At 45.3% G+C, this 20,229-nt stretch overlaps 2 protein-coding genes across 4 annotated transcripts; one reads left to right on the top strand and one right to left on the bottom strand.

Moving 5' to 3' along the window:
- Window positions 1-66: 66 nt before the first annotated feature.
- LOC121597579 (ras-related protein Rap-1b) lies at window positions 67-19,432 on the bottom strand. Of its 3 annotated transcripts, none has more exons than XM_041923432.1 (5): window positions 19,225-19,432; window positions 3,890-4,026; window positions 3,631-3,792; window positions 1,662-2,004; window positions 67-480 (listed from the first exon to the last, which is right to left on the bottom strand). In XM_041923432.1, the coding sequence occupies exons 2-5, from the start codon at window positions 4,022-4,024 to the stop codon at window positions 242-244; spliced, it is 879 nt and encodes a 292-aa protein (XP_041779366.1). In that variant the 5' UTR covers window positions 4,025-4,026; window positions 19,225-19,432; the 3' UTR covers window positions 67-241. The 3 variants fall into 3 exon arrangements, with proteins under 3 accessions (XP_041779366.1, XP_041779364.1, XP_041779363.1); XM_041923430.1 differs by lacking the exon at window positions 19,225-19,432 and adding an exon at window positions 10,027-11,883 and having other exon boundaries at window positions 3,631-3,789; XM_041923429.1 differs by lacking the exon at window positions 19,225-19,432 and adding an exon at window positions 10,027-11,883.
- On the top strand, window positions 17,459-19,391 carry LOC121597581 (probable trehalose-phosphate phosphatase J). Its single transcript, XM_041923437.1, has 4 exons — window positions 17,459-17,528; window positions 17,613-18,060; window positions 18,122-18,449; window positions 18,519-19,391. The coding sequence occupies exons 2-4, from the start codon at window positions 17,924-17,926 to the stop codon at window positions 18,939-18,941; spliced, it is 888 nt and encodes a 295-aa protein (XP_041779371.1). The 5' UTR covers window positions 17,459-17,528; window positions 17,613-17,923; the 3' UTR covers window positions 18,942-19,391.
- Window positions 19,433-20,229: the final 797 nt, after the last annotated feature.

Genomic DNA, 20,229 nt, shown 5'->3' on the forward strand with positions numbered 1-20,229 from the left:
TAATAACGATTTAATACAAAAATAAACGCGGAATCACAATATTGTCCACCACACGAGCGCACGCGTTAGTGTGTGTGTGTGTGTTTATAAGTGGTCTGTCTCGTTCTTCCTCTCTTTCGTTCAACTGTCTCAACAATCAGTAAAGCATAGTTCGGTTGCAACTGTTTATGGTTAGGCTGGTCGGCCGCACAACACGTGTTTCGATGATTCCGGAAGGGCGGTTCGTCATTTCCACCCCCCTTTAATAGCTGGCATTACTGCCCCGCATCGAGATGCTCATCCGGCGCTCCACCCGTCCAACGTGCGGCATCAGCGAGCCGGGCGGGGCGAAGCGCCAGCGCCGGGGCCGAGACAGTAGCGTCCCATCGGTAGACGCTCGCCCCCGGAATGGTTCATCGATGTCGGATTTTTGCGACGAGCAGCAGCTCGACTCGGACTCGTCCGTCTCGTCCGGTTCCTCCTCCGTCCAGGGATGGCGGCCTGCAAGAGGAAGAGTGGCTGTTAGAATGGGGTGTTTGGGTCAGAGACGTCACAGAAATCAAGAGGAAAACGAAACGCTTTACGACAGTGGGAGTATCGCGTCATCACACTCAAAGAGCTCTCCAATCAAAATGAGACTGTGAATCACTTCACACAATATGACACCATTGGGGACACACAAAAAATAACCGACACAAACACTCCGAAATTGATTTTCCTCTGGAGCATATATAATAAATCGGCTTACGTGCAAGAGATAAAAAACAAGGTGACATTGGGCCTTTCTAGTCAAACTGTTCCGTAGTTACGCCGAAGCGTCGAAAGCGTCGGCACAATCTCTCGGCACAAACACACACACACACACACGGAATTCTTGGGTTATTTCTTGCCTCCAACAGTTGGGCCGACGTCATACATATCATGGGGCATGCTGCCGCTGTCGTGCTAATGTTTTCCACTAAACGGCCCACATTTCGTTGCCCTTTTGCACCATTCCGGGGAAATGCCGTCACTGTCGACGAAAAGCGTGTGAAAAGCATAGAGTTCAGGGTCGTTGTGATGTCTGTGACAGCCCAAAACTAAATAGAAACATGCTCCTTGGCTTTGGTGCCGTTGAAACGTTCTCACGCAACGACTTAAACGAGTTTCCAAGAACCTTCAAGCGCTAATTTCGAGACAAGACAAGTTGTTCCGCATTCTTTTGCTGGGTTGTTTGTAATGTTTTAAGCAGTATTTCAATATCCTTTTGTAGCATCCAAAGGCACCCAAAAAGGAGCTATTTAAAAGCGTGTCTGCATGTCTGTGTGGTTCGCAACAAAACCTTCCGGCACACTTCAGCCCACCCACAAATTAGCATCAACAAAGCTTCTTCCCACGAAAACCTTCGCCGAGGAAGCTTTCCTCCCTTTCATCACGAACCTCATCACGCACCACTCCAAGGCGGTAAGGTATAATTTCTAATCCACCCTCCAGGCCGGGGCCCGCGAAAAGTGGGTCACAGCATCAAAACCGCTCGCACGGCACACGCCACGCCATTGCAACCGCAGGCAATCCGCTCATTAAACGTCAAAAACCGCTGCCGCTGCTACACAAGTTCAGAGTGCGGGGTGCGTGTGAGTGTGCGTCTTTGCGTCTTTATCAAACTTACTCATGACCTTTACAACATCCCAACCTACACCTACCGAGGATGACGATGGATTGGCGCTTCTCGTGGCTGAGATCACAGTTACAGAACGGATGCACGCTGTCCGGGCTGAGGATGAGCTCGACCTCGGAGTGCAGATCGTGCACGTCGCTGGTGGAGCGCTTTAGCTTCGGGTAGCGGGAGAGCACGCGCCAGAAGCGGCACGCGTCCCGGAACACGCCGTTCACCTGCTCGATGCTTTCGCGCACCGACACCTCGTGGAAGCAGGCGCACGCGATCTCTTTCGCCCGGCGTTGGCCGTCTTCCGTGCTGACCATCCGGTCGCCCGTCTGGTCGATCTTGTTGCCGACTAGTATGACCGGCACGTCTAGCAGGGGGTCCTGGAAGTGGGAAGAGGGGGGAAAAACGGGGAATGAATTAGATTTATTAGAGCGTGAAAGGAGATGATTTATACAGTTTGGGATAAATAAATCATTATTTTGGATTTTGGATAAGGGCGAAACGATATCCTGGACGAGATCTTGTTACTTCCAACAGTCAATAGAAGCCTCTATTGAGAACTTATGAGACAAAGAATCAAGTAATTGAGAGGAATATCTGAACATGTCAAATAATCGTTCTCAATTAATTTGATTCAAAACCAAGACCTTAATGGCGAGGATATCTTGAGATGATGGCTTTACAATTTACAATAAACGACCACAGGACCTATCCAGCTGTTATCTCAGACGTCTTGAAGTACGTTTGATTACCTATTAGTTTGATTACTTCAATGCTTCGCGTGTGCTTCTCCAGACATTGGATAGCTTTTACTTTGTGCCTAAACCGGGATATCAATCTACAGTTGACCACAACCTTGATACTAATCCCAAACATATTTGTGTGCGCATCGAACACATTCCAGCAATGATGCCTTTGTGCAACTTTCTAAACAATTGAAAACAACTCCCCACAACACCAACGGTACAAACATTGGTTTCGAATCAGTAAATCAAATAACGTTCCTGTCATTCGCCTGTTTCCCTCCTTTGGACAAGCGGCAACACACCAGTGCAATCGAGAATCCCTACAACCACCACAAATTACGATGCATTCTCGCTGGTAAACCCATACGGTGTCAGTATCCTGGACGGCAATCCCTTATCGTTCAGGAGAATCCGGCGAAAGACAACACAACAACCCACCACGCATTTGTATTTAATTGACTGCTGGAATGCTTCATCGATCGTCCTGGATGGGATGGGATGGGATGGCATGTGAACATTCTTCCAACAACAACAACAGAACCTTGTCCTGTCTGTCTATCCATGTGCCGTATTTGTACGACTGTAACCGCCTCAACTGTGTACTGCTATGGGGAGGAGAATTCGAACAGCACCACAAGCCAACCGGAGGGCCAACCCGACAAATGTATTGGAAAGTATTTTTACTTTAGGTTACTGTTGCTGCCAACCTTCCAAGTACTACTACCAGAAGGCGGCTATTTTCACCGATGTTTTAACCTTTGATTTCGAGTGGCCTCTCAGTGGGGTTCCGCAGGGGGGTTTTTTACACGTTTCCCCTCGCGTCGCGATAGGTATTTCATCAACTTTTCGACTGAAAGTAAAATTGCCAATCAAAATCAAATAAAGCAAACATTTCACGGTCAACAAATGGAACAGGACACGAAAGGAAAAGTCTGAAATGGTCGCCGAATTGAACTTCGCAAAAAAAAACAAAACAAAAAAGGAGAAAGCCAATGGGCATAGTCGAAACTCAAGAACAAGGAATGGATGGAATTTCTGGCGAAAAATGCAAACTCAATCGCGAACCTTTGGGGCTCACCCTCACCCTCTTTTGCCACTCACTCACTCGCTATTACTGGTAGCTATTTTGAACTTTGAAAATAGCACACACACACCCAAAAAAAGTAAAAAAAATCGTAGCTAAAAGTACGATAAAATTGAACCTGAAAATTGCTTCCCACCAAACATCAAACGGCAGCCCGTTCGACTTCCACCCCTTACCTTGTTGTACGAACCGAGCCGACGCCTTCGCTTGTTGTAGTTGATCAGGAACTTTAGCCGGTTGCACTCATCGAAGCTGCACTTGTCCGCGACCGAGTACATCAGGATGAACGCTTCCGCCCACCGTATGTTGGCCTCGAGCGTTAGACAGTCTGCCTCCTGCTTGGAGTGGGAGAGAGAGAGTAAAACGAAAGTCGGTTAAGCGCAGCCCCTAGCAACAACAACAAAAAAAGGCTTTTCCGGAAAAGAAGGTTATTACGTTTGGCTGGCCGGCTGCGTCCAGTATTTCGAACAGCACGAACTCATTGTCGATCAGCGTGTTGAACGTGTACACCTTCTCCAGGTTTGGGTCGTACTCGCCGATGAAGCGTTTCGTTATGAACCGTACCACCATTGCTGTGGGAGAAAAGAGCAATAAAAAATGGGTTAGAAAATTACAAAAAAAAACCCAGAGTTTATGGAGCAAGAAAAATGCTAAAAGGAATTTCAATTGTTTGGAACCCCTTTTTTTGGGGGCGGGAAAAGGTTTGGAAAAATTATTCTCCCTCCACATTCTTTGTGTGTTCGTTTTTTCATGAAGCGAAAATGAACGATTGGCACAGACGGTGAGAGCTTTTTTGTGCCTCCTCAAAAGTCAAAGAGAGCTATCGAAAAGACGGGAGCCAACCCACACAGATGGAATTAATTCCAACTACACCGTACGTGCAGGCTTTGTCTGGAGCTAAATATTTAATTCTCAATATCTTCACGCCACTTTCCCAGAATCAGGTGTACCACACAAACTGGGGTCGCATGTCGCCCAGCTTCCTGCCGCCAGCTAATCTAGCAATAGAAAACAATGAACTTTCCAAAAAGTCCTTGATTTTGCTTTTCCTTCGCCTGCAGGAATTGCTTCCGTTTCTTGGAAAGCGAAATGCGACACGCCACCACCGTCAGCCAGCAGCTAATGAGCAAATTTTCCGCACTGGAAAGCAAACTTTTGCGCTTTAAATGGGGGGGGGGGGAGTCCGTCACATCGACACAACAGCCCCGGCCAGGCAAATCGCTACAGCAAAATGCGCTACAAATCAACAGGTGGTGGCTTTAGAATTTACGTTTTCCTGCTTTCTTTTTTGCTACACAAATCGATCGACTTGCCAGCGATAAATACCGAACGCCGACACACCAGTGTAGCTACCATTGCTACGCAAGCAATTCATGGCAGCGCAGCGCATATACAAATCCCTAGGGATTGATAATAAAGCGCAAAATAAAAACATCGCATCACACAACTGAGGAGCGGCAAAAAAAAAACATCGCACTGGACGCTAGCATAACAATGGCATCGAGGGCATGGCTTACGCTCTTATTCCCTTCCCGCTGGGAACGCATGGGGCAGCAACAGCAACAAGGAGCAAGAGCAAGGAGTTGGGAGACATCAAATCAATCTGCCCATGGCTTCCGGAAGGCTCCGCCACCTGGCTGGAGTTCAATTTATTTTCTGCAATCGATTTCTCCCGACAGCTCTCCTGCCAGGTTTCCCTGGTTTGTGTTTTCCCCTGATGTAATGTGTTCGCTTGTTTACAATTAACGCGAAAAGAGGTATCACATAATTCATGCAGCACGTGTCGATCGCGTTCAATGATTGGCGCACCTTCTTGCGCGATAAGCCTCCTGGCTGTCGTGTCTGGGTTGTCAACGGTGACGGTGAGACGGTGATTGAAATCGAGCGAATAACAAAAATCTCCTCCTCAATGAGTGGAACATATCGACAGGAAATTAATATGTACACACCCTCCTTAGCCATTACCACGTTTTTTTCTTTTCTTTTTTTTTTGCTGGGAAGGAAGCAGAACTTTTGCGCCAAACTTTCTTGGCGCACAGAGATATATCGATGCCGCACGTACGCACAGGGCACACGTTTCATTCATTTCGCTACGGCAGCAAATGAACGAAGTAGCTCACGTAGAACGTAATCGCTTTGAATCGTTTTGTGCCTTGAAAGTTGTGTCTCGGTCTCGGTGCAAAGTTGTCTGATAATTCAATGGAGATGAAAAAAAAAACCTCCACCACTCGATCGAGCGAAACCAATTAGACAGACAGATGACGATTGGGAAATGGCGTCACAAGGCGCGTCCACCAGTACTGAGCACTGGAGCTGGCAAAGCAAGTTACCGTTGCCAACGGAGGAAACGTCACAGAAATTAAAGAGCAGCAGTATGGTACGGTGTGCCTTTTGGGGACACAGATCGCTTCCGTGTCTTGGGAGTTCTTGGTGCTGACGTATGCGATTGAACGGTTTGCAAGTTCTCGACAGGGATGAGAGTGTCCAAGAGTGAAATGGAATGATTTGTAATTAGCTGCTTCAAGTGTTTTAATTGCTTTTGGAAGAGTTTTCAACGTTAAACCATCGGTTTATTCTACCTTCCAATATCTTGCCTGGGTTGTTGCGATCAACAAAAACCTTAATAATAGCTTCGGAGCAAAATTCTATAAATCATGCTTTCAATTTCCCCTTTTTTTCGGTCACAATTTCATGCCCAAATTGAGCGGTGATAGTGATGAGATAACGTCAAGGGAAAGACAGACGCCAACACGCCAGACGCCCTTTTATTTTTGGACCCCCCTTTTGTTGTCCTGTAGCACAAATATTTATATTCACCCAAGCATCATTTCTCTTCCCGAAAAAAGACACCTTTTGATTGATAAATCATCCTTTTCCCAGCGTCCCGGGGTTTGTGCTGAAGGTGTTGCTGCTAGCACGTCAACACTTCCAGGCAGCGCTTCCCGATGACGATGACAGGGCGGTTTCATTCATTTATCATAATCACGGAGGTAGAACTCACGCCACCCACGTTAGTGGTGAGTGTGGGAAGCCATGTAGCCTGCCGCTACTGGTTGTAGCTTCTCGTATGTCTTCCTTTCTCCCGTTCGATTGAACGCAAGCAGCAGCCTCAAAAACCACAAAAAAGTGTGCGTTAAGACCGGGCCTTTTCGTGTCTGGAGAATGAACGAACAGCAACGTAGCGATAGCAACCAAATAGACGAGCTTTCGATCAGGATTTTCGAAAGCACACAAATTGTCCAACTTTTTAACCATAAAAACCGTTCGAGCAAACGAGCACTAAACGCTTGAAAAACAATTTGAACGACACTTGTCAACGAGCCTTGTCTCTGCGAGCCGTACAAATGTGATTGAAAACAGAGCAAGGGACAGGGCAAGGTCTTCGCTAGCAAGCCTATCACATCCACCGGCCCAATGACATTGATGGATGAAATTTCAAACCCCGCACACGATGGATCGAAAACTGGATCGAACTGTATCGATGAGGAAGAAGCACCTCAGCACCGGCGGAAGATGAGACGCTCCGTGAGTGATTAGTGCCGAGGGTTGACTCTAATTTCTCAATCAGTGTCATCGAGATGCCTGATGCGAGTTGCTCCTGCTTGGCCACGTGGCCCCTTCTTCTTTCGAGAGCGCGTCCGATGCATCATACATCGCGTTGACACCATTTTTTTTTTCTACTACAGATGCACTGCACCGTCAGGGGATGCACGTTTACTAGCCGGTGATGCCTACCACAAGCCAGAAATTGATCCGCTCGGATATCAAGGTTGACGTTGAGGTTGACGGCAAGTAGCGTATAGAATGGAGGCATTTAATGGGAGGTAGTTGACATACACAAAGCTACAACTAAGTTGCGCCGAAAATGCAAGACAAGCCCTTACTAGGGGAGTACGACCTAGACCTGTCGGAAGTAATACCGGTGTAATTTCTATCGCGTGTAGGCTGCACACTGGCACACTTACTGCAAAATGCTGCATCTGCTTTGCATCAGCTCGTTACTTCTAAACAGAGCAAAATTGTGTTTATTTATAAAATAATTGGAGTAAAAGAGTGCTGTTACTGGCTACGCTTTTACTACACGATACACGTGGCACTCATAATTGAAGCAGTGATGTGTGTAACAGGCCTTGCTTAAACATCAAATAAACACTTTGGAAATCAATTTTATTGTAAAATTAGAAACAATTTCCTGCCAAAAAGAACTAAACGTTAGAATCAAGCACTGTGAGCGAAATCTGAATTTCAATTGATGTTTCTGGCATGCTGTAGTACAGGCGCTACATGTCCTGTTCCAAATTCCAAGAAAACACAACCAATGCACCCGGTTTTCTGTTGACAGAGCAGATATTTGATTTTCGCACCCTTCTGCCCCCCGACGATCTCAACAACCATCAAAGCACAATCCGCTGGTCTCCCCGCCACCAGTGCTTTGACATCGCGGCGCAAATGCGCAATATTTCCAAAACCTTGGAGCCGCGCTCTCGCAAAAAGGCAAACACGGCTCCCCGACCTGCTGCTGCTGCTGCCGATGCTAGGGGTTGGTGTAAATAGAGCCGCCACCAACCCTTTCCCCCTTGGAGGCAACCTTGGTTCACTTGATTTGACCCCAAACCGTTTGCTGCTACCCCGCTCCATAATTGGAGGTTCTTTCATCCTGCTGCATTGTGTTGGAAGGATTTCTGGAAGGAAGGGAAAGAGTTTTCCCATCCAAAACACAACCAACGGCCGCCGAAGGTTGGTGCCACTTGGCGCGGTGTTTGCTCTTTAACGCCCGCCACTGACGTGAGTGTCTGGAGCAAAGGATACTGGCGGGGAAAAAAAACCTTCCATCGACGATGACGACGGCCCCGACAAAGATCGGTTTCTTAAAGTGTCACCACGACTTCGAGGAGGATGAACTTTAGGGTGCCTCGTCTGGGGTGGGAGGGCGATTTCTTGGGGCTTTTTTGACTAGATGCGGGCACCAGCACTTTCATGCCCGGTCGAACTTGATCCGCACGCATTGATAATTGAACAAAAGACTGATATTTTGTGCTGGTGCTGGTATCCTTCCCATCCAATCTCTCCGGCTCACGCGAGCGTCTTAACGATGACCTAATTTCCGGAAAGCCGGGTTGACTAGGTCTAGTCGGTTCATCGCAGTGGGTTCGGATTATACTTTACAATACCATCATCAATCTTGCGGCCCGCTTCAAACTCGAGACATCGCTCTTCTTTGCCACAGTAATCCGATGCGTCCGGCTTCACTTGGACAGCTGAGAGTATTTTATGTCAACGAGTCTAAGCTTCACTTAAGCCCTTCCGGAGCTCTTCGAGTGAGAGTTTTAGGCTGGTTTTTGAAAAAGGCATTTTTTATTATTTTATGTTGAGAGTGATACCACTACATACCCATCCGTTCGCGGGGGTTTTGGTTACACTTTCGGTATAGCGGCACCATTCGCGCGTGGGTTTCACTTTTACATCTGCCCAAGCGTATACGCGTCCATCCCGCCCGTCCCAAGGGAGACATTCAAATGTGGCCGGAGCGGGAGTGTTAAAAGTCAGTCGGAGGAAAAATGTGATCACCAACATACTTCCTAGCTGCCCCTCGCTCGCAGCACTGCACTTTAATTTATATGACATGTCAGAGGAAATATTAATGGGAGCTTTTTTATTGGGCAACCGTAATGGAGTGGAGGACGCAAACTCCCATATGGAAAGCGGGCTATATGCGTCGCGACAGTTGGACGATTAACGGGTGTGGTGCTTTTATTGTGCATTATTTTATTATTTTCCAATAAAGCTCGTCTGGAACTGGTGATGGAAAACGGTCTCTAATAAGTTATTATGCGCGCTTTGACTTGGTTCCATAGGAATTAAAAGGCCTATTAAAGCCAGTGCAAAGGAGCAGCCCGGTGGTTCATCCGATAGCACCACTGGCTCCTACAATACCGGACAGAATCGATTCCCAGTCGGACCGACATCCTCAAGCAAATACTAGACCATTATAAAACATATGTGTAGTACATACAAGCCTTTATTTATATTCCATCGAATTGACCACTTTGGGTCGGTATAATAAAGAAGAAGAAGAAGAACAAGAAAAAGAAGAAACATGCAAAAATTCAATAAAATAAAATGAAATCTCAATAATTCACCAAAAATCCATCCAAAGATAAAAATCACAATAATTCACCGTCCACGTAAAGAAAAATTGCAAGATTGTGGCTCTTACGACCTAGATCCTCTTTACTTACTTACTTGATCGATTATTTTTAGAGCAATATACTAATCCAATCCCCCCTCTGTTCTTCCCCCATTTTGGCAAACCACTAAACTACCTTCCTAACAAGTGCCTTCGTTCACGGCATAATACACACTATCTATAAATTATCTTTAATTGTGCAAAAAAAGCGATTCAGATCAATCGGGCGAGGAGCCACCCCAAGGGGGCATCGTCATAACAACGCTCTAATCGATCGACTCCCTCCTTCCGCCTGGAGACGTAAATCAAGTGGCTTCCCTAGTCCCGCCCGAAGTGGATATAAAGCTGCTCCATAAATTAACTACCAAACTCCCGCGCCACTAACCTGTCTTCCCGACGCCGCTCTGGCCCAGCACCATCACCCGGAACGGTTTCGCCTTCGGATGCAGCCCCAGCTTGGCCAGCGACGATTTCGGTGAGGTAGTATTCATGCTGATATTGGCCCTTACTATTACGATTACTGCACAGTTTGCTTAATTGCCGCGCTTTCGTTAGCCGCTCCGGGATATGATGTCAACCGAATGTCCCCCGAAAATCGCACATCATGAACCGGGACCGTTGCTGTGGCGAAATCGAACGATCTTTCCTCAGCAGCACAGATAAGAGCGAAAGTTCGAAACATTAATTACGGCGAGGGCGAGTTTTTGTTGTCTTCTTTGCTCTGTCTCCGCCCTGTCCGCCCGGCGGATGGAATCAATTTTCACTCCAAAGTTATGCGCACCACACACGCACGGCCGGATGGGTGATTAACGATTTTTCCTGAGATCACGTTTCATTCGAGTTTGCAATGTTAGGGCGGTTGTGTAAATACAGGAACCTATTGAGTTGCAGTTGTTGTCCCCGTATTGGCTGATTCTATTTTTACATACAAGAGTGTGTGTGGAGGTAAATTTCAATTATCACTAAACAATTTTCATCCCAATCAGGCGTGTAAACTTCGTGCTTCTCGCCCTACCACCAGCGCGCGATTGTGTTTGCTAGGCGAGTAGGAGAGTTTCATTTCATTTCCTATATCTCTTGCCTTTGCTGTGCTTGCTTACGCGCGCCCGCACCAAAAGCAGACAGTTCCAGTACGGCTATGTACTGCTGGTTGTTTTTCTTTGCTGTTCTGTTCAATCCACACAATATCTCCTGTTGCCTTTGTTCCAGCAAACGCTCAACACCGTGCTCGGGACACATCTGGCCCACGCCGATGCGTTCCGATTCGATTTATTTTCATCTCACGAGGTGTGGGGTTGGTGGGAGGTATTGTCGATAGAACTACAAACACGGTACCATTTCCTCCTGCACGATTGTATTTACTTTCGCCGTCCGATTATTGTTGCTGCTGTTTGCCTCTGTATGCGCCCCTTGCACACGGACGTAGAGGTAGACGGTTGGTGCAGTTCGGTTATCCCCTTTAGACACTATGCGTTAGACGCACTTTGCATACACTTTACTCACACACACACACACACAGCAATCTTCGACACAGCAACCTTTCTACAACGACCGACGACAGCCAACATCGGCAATACGATGAAGGGCAGCCGCCGATAGAGATCCACAGCCCTTGATGAGACAGAGTCATACAGCGGTGTGCCAGCCTCCACAGCTAACCCCTTTTTTTGCACAACCGGTTGTTTTGCCGGTTGTGAGTTTTGGGATGTGGATGACCGGAAGACACCCGATGATGAGGTACGACGACGACGACGACGACGAAACACTACAAGACACACACACACACGGACACCGAAATAGAGGATAGAACACGACACGAGGCACAACACTTGACACTTGTTAAAGGTTAATTAACGTCACTCTGCGCTATTGGCAACGTCTGACGAGTTTTCACACGAATTTTCTACATGCGTTTCCCACAAAAACGCAATTTTTTGTGACGCGGAAACCCCGTACCGGACAGCACAACCAACGTGTTTCACTAAACTGTATGTGCAGTTTTACAACTAAAACAGTCTAAACTGAACGATTTAGCTTAATAAAAACACAACCGCACGCCTTGCCACCCGGAAATGTTGGAGTTTTCCGGCGTGGGGCCGTCCCACGAAACAACAACACGCGGTGCGTAATTGCGCAAAAAAAAAAAACAACAGGCTAGCAAAACGGAAAGACAGACAGAGATGAGATGTGTACAGGGAGGTGGCTGCTGAGATGCTGCGTTGCGTTTGAGTCGCGTTGGCGATCTGCTGGCGGTTGCAACCGGTGCCAGTAGTATTTATAATGCTGACCTCGGGTGGTTCCGTAGTGCAAAATATCGGAGAGAACATGTAGTATACGTGAGAGAGAGAGAGAGAGCAAGAGAGTAGCAGAGCATACGATCTTTCTCCGGTGCACTATGGGGTTATACTGTTTCAAGCAAGTGTATTACGTTGGAACAATCTTTAAAATTACGCAATAACCCAATTATTTAATGATTTTTAACACTTTTCTTTAAATTTTTGATATTGATCAACATACTTATGGATGGTTTAAGTCGTCTGATGTCTTTATAAGCGAAACTTCTTCATACCAGAGCTTTTTAATGCTGTAGTTCCATTGAAGAGTCTTAAGTAGTTCAGATTAACAATAACTACGGTCTCTGTTTTCCTGCATCTACATTTTTGCACCATCTCTTGTAATAATAGCTGCTGTACTGAAACGTCCTTATTTAACGTGTAAATCTTGTTGAAATAACGGTTATTGTAAACGTTGTTTGCAAATCTAACATTAGGTCACTGTACCCGTTGAATTATCAATAATAATAATAATAATAATAATAATAATAATTAATAATAAAATAATGATAATAATAATAATAATAATAATAATAATAATAATAATAATATATTAATAATAAAATATGATAATAATAATAATAATAATAATAATAATAATAAAAATAAAAATAACAATAATAATAATATAAAATAATAATAATAATAATAATAATAATAATAATAATAACAATAAAAAGTAATAATAATAATAATAATGATAATAATAATAATAATAATAATAATAATAATAATAATAATAATAATAATAATATAATAATAATATAATAATAATAATAATAATAATAATAATAATAATAATAATAATAATAATAATAATAATAAAACAATAAAAATAATAATAACAATAAAAATAATAATAATACAGTGTTTCCCACGGTTTATTGAAATATCAATACCATTGAACCAAAAAATTCTGGGAAACGGCCAAAAATCGTGGGAGCGCACCATAAATAATAAGAAACCCTGTAACAATAATAATAATGATAAAAATAATACAAAAAAAATAATAACAATAACAACAACAATAATAACAATAACAATAATAATGATTCTACGTGCGTTTCTATTTCGCAGCAAAGCAAAAAAACAAACAAACAAAGAATGGTGTTGTGTGTTATCAAACCTTTTTTTTCTCTTTTTTTTTATTTCCAATAAATAATCTTAATTAAAAGATAATTTGGAACCGTATTTTAGTCGTTTTCCCCGTGAAACATTAGGCGCCTCCATAGTGTTCCTCGCAGATGAATCAGTCAACCGCCATATTCGCTCACAAAAACGCAGCCCATTCTCTCCTTTTCTCTCTTTCTTACACAATAACACAGCACGCTGTAAGCGCTCTCCCGTACCATCGTTTGCCGCGAAAGTTTTCTTTTGCGCTCCGTGTTTTGATCCGGATATACCTCGTGGCGGATGGGCGGAGAAAATGGGGAGGAAAGCCCGTTTATCTTTTTTCCAGACGAAGGTGCTCGGGCGCTAGGTGTTTGCCCGTTACCTGTTGCCCTTCTGCACCCTTGCCAGCTCATGATGTGTGATGGCGTTCTAAGTCTTCGCTTCCATTACACACCTCAACGGCTTGATCGACTAAGACGTACCCTTTCTCCTGACCACCTTTCACCTAACAAGATGGGGAAGTCACAGGGCAAATAATTGTACTACACACACACACACGTACACCTTGGAAGCGGATAAACTATAGCTACAGTGTGCCAATTATTCTAAGCACACAATAACAGCCGAACGCTGTTGATTGTTGTTGGGTATCATACCTTCGCAATACCTGAACGCCGCAGAGTAGTACTTGCGTCGCAAAAAAGCAAAATATTGACCGTAATCGTGTTTACGGAAATTACTCACATCAACCGGGACATTCCATGGAGGTGGAAGGGAAATGGCAAAGCGGGTAAGAAAGCGAAGGGCAACTCGTTTTCCACAACGAGTTTGAGCTTTCCCCCCGATCGAACCGCGGAAAATGAATCCTTCCCTGCTGGATGGTGCATATTTGCTCGGGGAAACTTTCATCTCCCCCCTTCTTTGCTGATCGCTTTTTAAAGACTTCTGAGTGTTTGTCATTCGCTCGATAAGATATACTACGCCGTTGGATCGCGACAGCATAAAAGAAGAAAATGGACCACGGCTTGGGGAAAAAAGCGATAGCTCATGCTTTTTGGAGGATAGAATCATAATTAGTACGTGCCCGTGATGATGCTCACGATAAATTCGAGGCAACCCAGGCACTATCCACCAGCGTGGAGCTACCACTGTGTCATCCGAAACATATTTATAACCGCCGTCGCTAATCGGATGCTCAAACACCAGCCAAGCCAACCGAGCCAGCCGATCGGAAAGTCATCAACTTTCTAATTAATCGGTTGCGTGCCACCATCGTTACGGGATGCAGATGAAAACCGAGAAGCAGATAGCAATTATTTGCACACATCAAGGCAAGGCAGAACAAAGCGTCTGAAGGTTGGATGGATGGGGATGGTTCCGATTATTGGCGCTCTTCCCGATAGGATTGGTTTGTCCTTGATCTTTCCACCAGCCGCCAAACGGTCGAATGATGGCCACTTTTTCTGCTTCCAATTCACGCCCGATTTGTCCTGCTGTCCGGATGTGTTAAGCGTGAGCCGTTTTGCTTGTTAAGCCAGCGGAGAGGGTCACAGGGCTTTACTGTTTGCCATTAGTCGCTCGCGATGCACAATTTATGTAAATTTATCTCAGCTCAGCTTCCAGGTGTCGTCGGCCCCTTTTGCGCTCTACGCATGATAGCGATGTCAACGGGAAGGTTGGACATGGCAGGCGACAGGTACGTGGTCGTCGTCGTCGTCGTCGCCGTTGTCGCCGATTATCTATTGAGGTTATCTTTGCCAACCGCAACGGGCGGGAACTGCGATTCATCTCCGCGAAACCGGTAACGGTTTGGTCGTCGGCTACCAACGATGAGCAGCCCGGTGAGCTTGATTAATCCAACCGTAACCGTGGGATCGCATATCCTCGCTGGTGTGTGGTGTGTGCACAATGTTACCCGAAGACACGCACACCCGGCGGGTTAAAAATAACCCACTCCACCCACGGCGGTACTTCAGCCACGCTTAACATCAGTCGGCCGGTGAAGCATGATTTATGATTGCAATGAACCTCAACGCTGCCCGAGAAAACTGCTACATTCCCCTCCGGCTTTTCCACACTTGATGACTTGTTTTCATTATTATTATCAGCTCATACACACACATACACAGGAGGAGGAAAAAAAGCAACGAGTTAGTCCGCTTAATAGACATTGCTGGATTGTTCTCGCTAGGTGTTGCTAGGTTCGGGTTGCATTTGAAGGTCACGGAAATCACGGCAGTTCAGCGCAATATCACCCCGCTCTTATCGCACCGACTCGAAACGGAATGATCGATGGGGTTCGATGATGTTTGGCTCCGTTTCTATACAACAGGTGAGTAGCAGCAAGGTTCACAAGAAAACGTGGAGAAAGAAATATGTTTTAACGGTGGAAAACATCCCAACCCGATCTCATAAATAGCTTGGCTTTTTCTGGGCGATTGGTATGGTGGGAAGGAAACCATACTACTACTGCCCGGGACCCATTAATATCATTGCTGTGAACCGGTTTATTGTCATCCGCAACCGTACGCATTGTGTCATGCGGTTCCGATAAGGGAATTGATGATACATAAAACATCGTAGGAAGGGATGATAGGAAAGGGGAAAGCTGTTTGTTTCTCTCCTTGCACCCTTTAATGGTCGTGGGAAAGCAGACCATTCATGGCGAAACCATTGGGACAGGTACGCAGAACGTCGCACACAATCGATTGATTGCATAACTTTCCCACTTCAAGACTTTCAAGACCTGGATTTTCCTGGAACGACCAGTGAAGCACAAAACGTTTCAAATGTTCATAGGAATCAATGACTTCGAATGGTCAATAGAAATTGCGATGAAAGTCATACAAATAACTATTATTATATTGTACACGTTTGGAATGGGAAATGATTCAGTTTAAGCAGGAGTAGGAGGATGGATAATTAGTAGAATGTAGAATGGTCAGAAATTTTACTTATTTCAACGAAATTGAGAAGTTTGAAGTGGAATGATGTCTTGAAAACTGTATGTATATTACAAAAGTCAAGTTCATCATTGACGTATCAAAATTGATTCTACTCCACTTACTAAAGGCCTGCTCCCGTGGTACAAGAGTTAAGTGGACGACCTAACAACATGGCTGTCGTGAGTTCAAATATCGAATGCGTCCGCACCCTATCATAGTGCGTAGGATATGGAATACGATTTTGTAAAGAACTCAATCACCACTAAAAGGCTTAATGTACGTGTAGAATTTCCAAATTTTACTTGACCTGGTTAGAAAGCATCATAAAGTTATTTTAAGGCACCACTTAACATCGAAGTGTAGTACATCGAAATAAACGACTTCCAAACCTCTTATAGTTCAGGAAGTAATGCCTAAACCTTTATTGATACTTACCATTGATACTTACCAATACCATTCAGAACCTGAAACTGATCGTACACCTATAACAGTCTTGGAACAGGTTTCAACCCATTTCGCTGGTAGAACAGGATCCAAACTTATACCGGTGTTGTAACATATCCCAAACTCATATAGGTCCTGGAAATGATGCAACATCCGTACCAAGCCAGCAACCGATCTCTTACTCTTATAGGACCCAAGGGAAATCCTAAAACAATGTCGGCCTTAGAGATGACTTCAAACCCATCTCCTGAAAGTAATCTCGACCCCATATTGGTCCTAACGGTAATCCTTATTCTATACCGTTCCTGGAACCAAGCTTGATTCCATAACGGCTCTGGAAGTGATCCCAAACCCATACCGTTCCTGGCACTAATCCCAAAGAAATACCAGTCCAAGAATTAGCGGTCCTAAAATTGATGCATTCCCGGTAACAGTTTTTTACATATCTCGGGAAGACTTCAGCGTAGAAAGTTATATTCGGAATTTAACAAAACTAATGCAGGATACCCATTGTATGAGCATTAGTTAATACCCATTGAATGTTCAATTGTGTATGTTTCTCTTGATCACCATTAATAATAAGTTCAATTTTACAAACAATACCGTACTCACACGTCGATAGGTCATCTCTTCTATGCCCTTCCGCCCATAATAATGATGAGCAATACAGCTGCATCCCCACCATCTAATCTATTTGTATATCACGCAAACCATACGATAATCGAACCTCCCATTACCCGCCCATTTCGATCATAAACTCTGCACGCAATATTTTCAAGGCCAGCCAGCCAACCGGACTAACAGATATGTATGACTCCTACGGAATGTTTTTTTTTCACTTAGCTCACGCAACTCGGTTCAACTAATTCCAGCAGCAGTTCATTGCTATTTTTAATCTGTTTACTCTGAACGCACCGAGCACATGGCAGAGAGACAGAGAGTAGATAGAGTGCGTTTGTCCAATATTCGAACACGATGGAGCACGGCTGTGGCCGTTACTTCGAGTGATAATATTCCGAAGGGTCGAAGGGGTCCAGGGGATGTCCAGATAGGTGAAATTCGGCTTTTGGCAGTTGAACCTTATCGGTATGCTGTTGGCAGTATTGTTGACGTCATTAATCTCTTGTACCGCTCAGATGCTTCTTGGAAGCTGGAACGAATATCGACCGAGGAGGATGTACCGATCCGGGGCAAGTACAATCACTTCAAGGCAGTAGTCGCGTGCAGTCACAGGGTTCGGGGCCAGCTCTCGGTACAAGTGCCGAAGGTTTGGAAAGGGTGCCTCCCTCTGGCGTTACAATCTCGATCGCGCCTGCGATAGCCATCGACCGTAGACAACACATTCGAGCGGGTGAATGCCGAGCAGCGAGAACCCCACGGCCACGAGCGCGCCATCGGTACCACCAACACTAGCACAGCGCCGCGCGCACGTTGACGTAGAAATAGAATGGCTCGAAGTACGATGTTGGCACCGCTCGCCTGTCTAATATTCCTTAACTGTTTAGAGCCATTGATAAGCTGGCCGGCGAACGACAAAGACGCTCCCGCAATGTCGCACCCCGAGTTCGATCAGTATCTTGGCGAGTAAGTGTACCGGCTGGCTACGTTGCTGGTTATTCTCTCTCACACACCGTTCTCTTTGCAGCTATCTGCAGGCGGGCGATACGCTGGCCCTCCTGCTGGACTACGATGGAACGCTGGCCGAGCTGACGTCCCATCCGAACCTGACGCAGATGAGCGATGCGATGCGGGACAGTCTGCGCAACATCGCCAACAGTGGCAAGGCGTTTGTGGCCGTCATTTCGGGACGTGACGTGGACGGGGTAAAGGAGAAGATCGGCCTGGAGAACGTGATCTACTCGGGGAACCATGGGCTGGAGGTGCTGTATCCGAACGGCACCCGCCACAACCAGGGCATTCCGCGCGATGTGGCCGACAACTTTGACAAGATGATCGATCAGCTCAATCGGGAGGTAAGAAAGTGCTGGTTCGTTTTGGTTCGGTGTTTTGAAAGCTGCTCTCATTCTCCGCGTTTGCCACAGGTTGTGCACCATGGATCGTGGGTCGAGAACAAGCGCGTTTCGATAACGTTCCACTTCCGGGAGGCGGAACAGCAGTACGTGCCGGAGATGGCGGCCCGTGCCAAGGAGATCATTGAATCGTACGGCTATCGAGCGAATGCAGCGCACGCCTCCGTGGAAGGCAAGCCACCGATCCAGTGGAACAAGGGACTGGCGGCGGAGTACATCCTCGGCACCAGCTTCGACGCGAACTGGCGCCAGCGGAAGGTGCTGTTCGCCGGGGACGATACCACCGACGAGGACGTGATGCGGATGATCAAGGGCACGGGAAGGTCGTTCCGGGTGACGAAAGATAAGGACCTGGTGACGAGCGCGGACTATAAAATACCTTCGGTGGATGCGGTTTATCACCTGCTAAAGTGGATCGAATCGAGAGTCGTTTAGGACCAGGCTTTCTTTCCTCCCTCCCTCCGGAGGCCTGTGAGTGTGAAGGTTTCGGCCTCAATAAACCATGGCTGGGTGGGGGAAAGGGAACAGTGACAATCGTGCGGTGTGTTTGTAAACAAACTGCTTCTTATCAAAAGATGCTGCCCTTATCGTTCTTCCTTCTTCGCAAGCAAAAACAACGCAGCGATTGCCGTTCCACAGCTAATAACGATGTGACGAATGATCATTAGTTTAGCATTTATAATGGGGATTGTTCTGAGCTGATTAGGATCAAACTTACGAAAGTGTTGTTTTTGAGGCACCAGGTGTAGAAGTAAACATGCTTGGGAATTTGGTTGTGATAACAGGCACAGAACACAATTTTCACCACAAGTTACACGAAACTAACGACAATTTTCATCAAAAAGAGCAGTTGATGAGAGTAAAAAACTGATAATTAAACAATAAGGCAATTTGAAAATAAACCTTTTTTGACCATTCTTCCACTGTGCAGCTCGAATCGAGCATCCACTGTCAGTGGGTCTGTTCGAGCAGTTGTCGTCGTTTCGCCGAACTGTCACCAGAGTGACCAGACATTTTTGATATGCCTACCGATTCACAGAGGAGCCCCCTGAAACTACCGGTTTTTCATTCATTCTACCGAAAATTGCAGATTTTTTCGTAATACTGACCGAAAAGTCATCCCTACCCGCAAATTTCCGTTAAATGCCTTCTAATCGCCTTATAATCGCCGGCGAATTGAAGGCGATCAGCAGTGCATTTAGCAGTAATTAAATGCCTTTGAAATATGTCATTGAAAAATTTCGCTTTTGATTTGAAATTTGAAATTGCAACTGTCAAAAGAAAACCTTACAAGCGTCTTCGGCACTGCGCTGTTGTAGTGTTCCCAGATATGTGCGTGAGATTCGATAGCACGATTTACGTGTTATGTTCTCTTGCGTTAAGCTCTGAGCTATTTCACTTTATTAAATATGGTCTGCATTATTCGGTTGTTAAAGACCAACCCGTTGAAAGGTATTAATATATCAAACTTATTTCGATAACTCTAGTAAAAGGAGAAATGAGATACATATTTCTCCCATCCTGATTATGAAGGGTAAACATAGTCATTATTATGTTTTTTAAAAGGTGTTTTTAAAATTTCGCTTCACATAAATTTGATTTGTTCTAATTATAGCAAGAAAATATTAATTTAAAAAGAAATAAACACAGAAAAAAGATAATAAAAATTAGGATTTGAACACACGCTTTCTCTGTACGGAACTAAAAGCGTTGTCACTACTCT

The sequence above is a fragment of the Anopheles merus genome, chromosome 3R, assembly GCF_017562075.2.
Source record: "Anopheles merus strain MAF chromosome 3R, AmerM5.1, whole genome shotgun sequence".
NCBI lineage: Eukaryota > Metazoa > Arthropoda > Insecta > Diptera > Culicidae > Anopheles > Anopheles merus.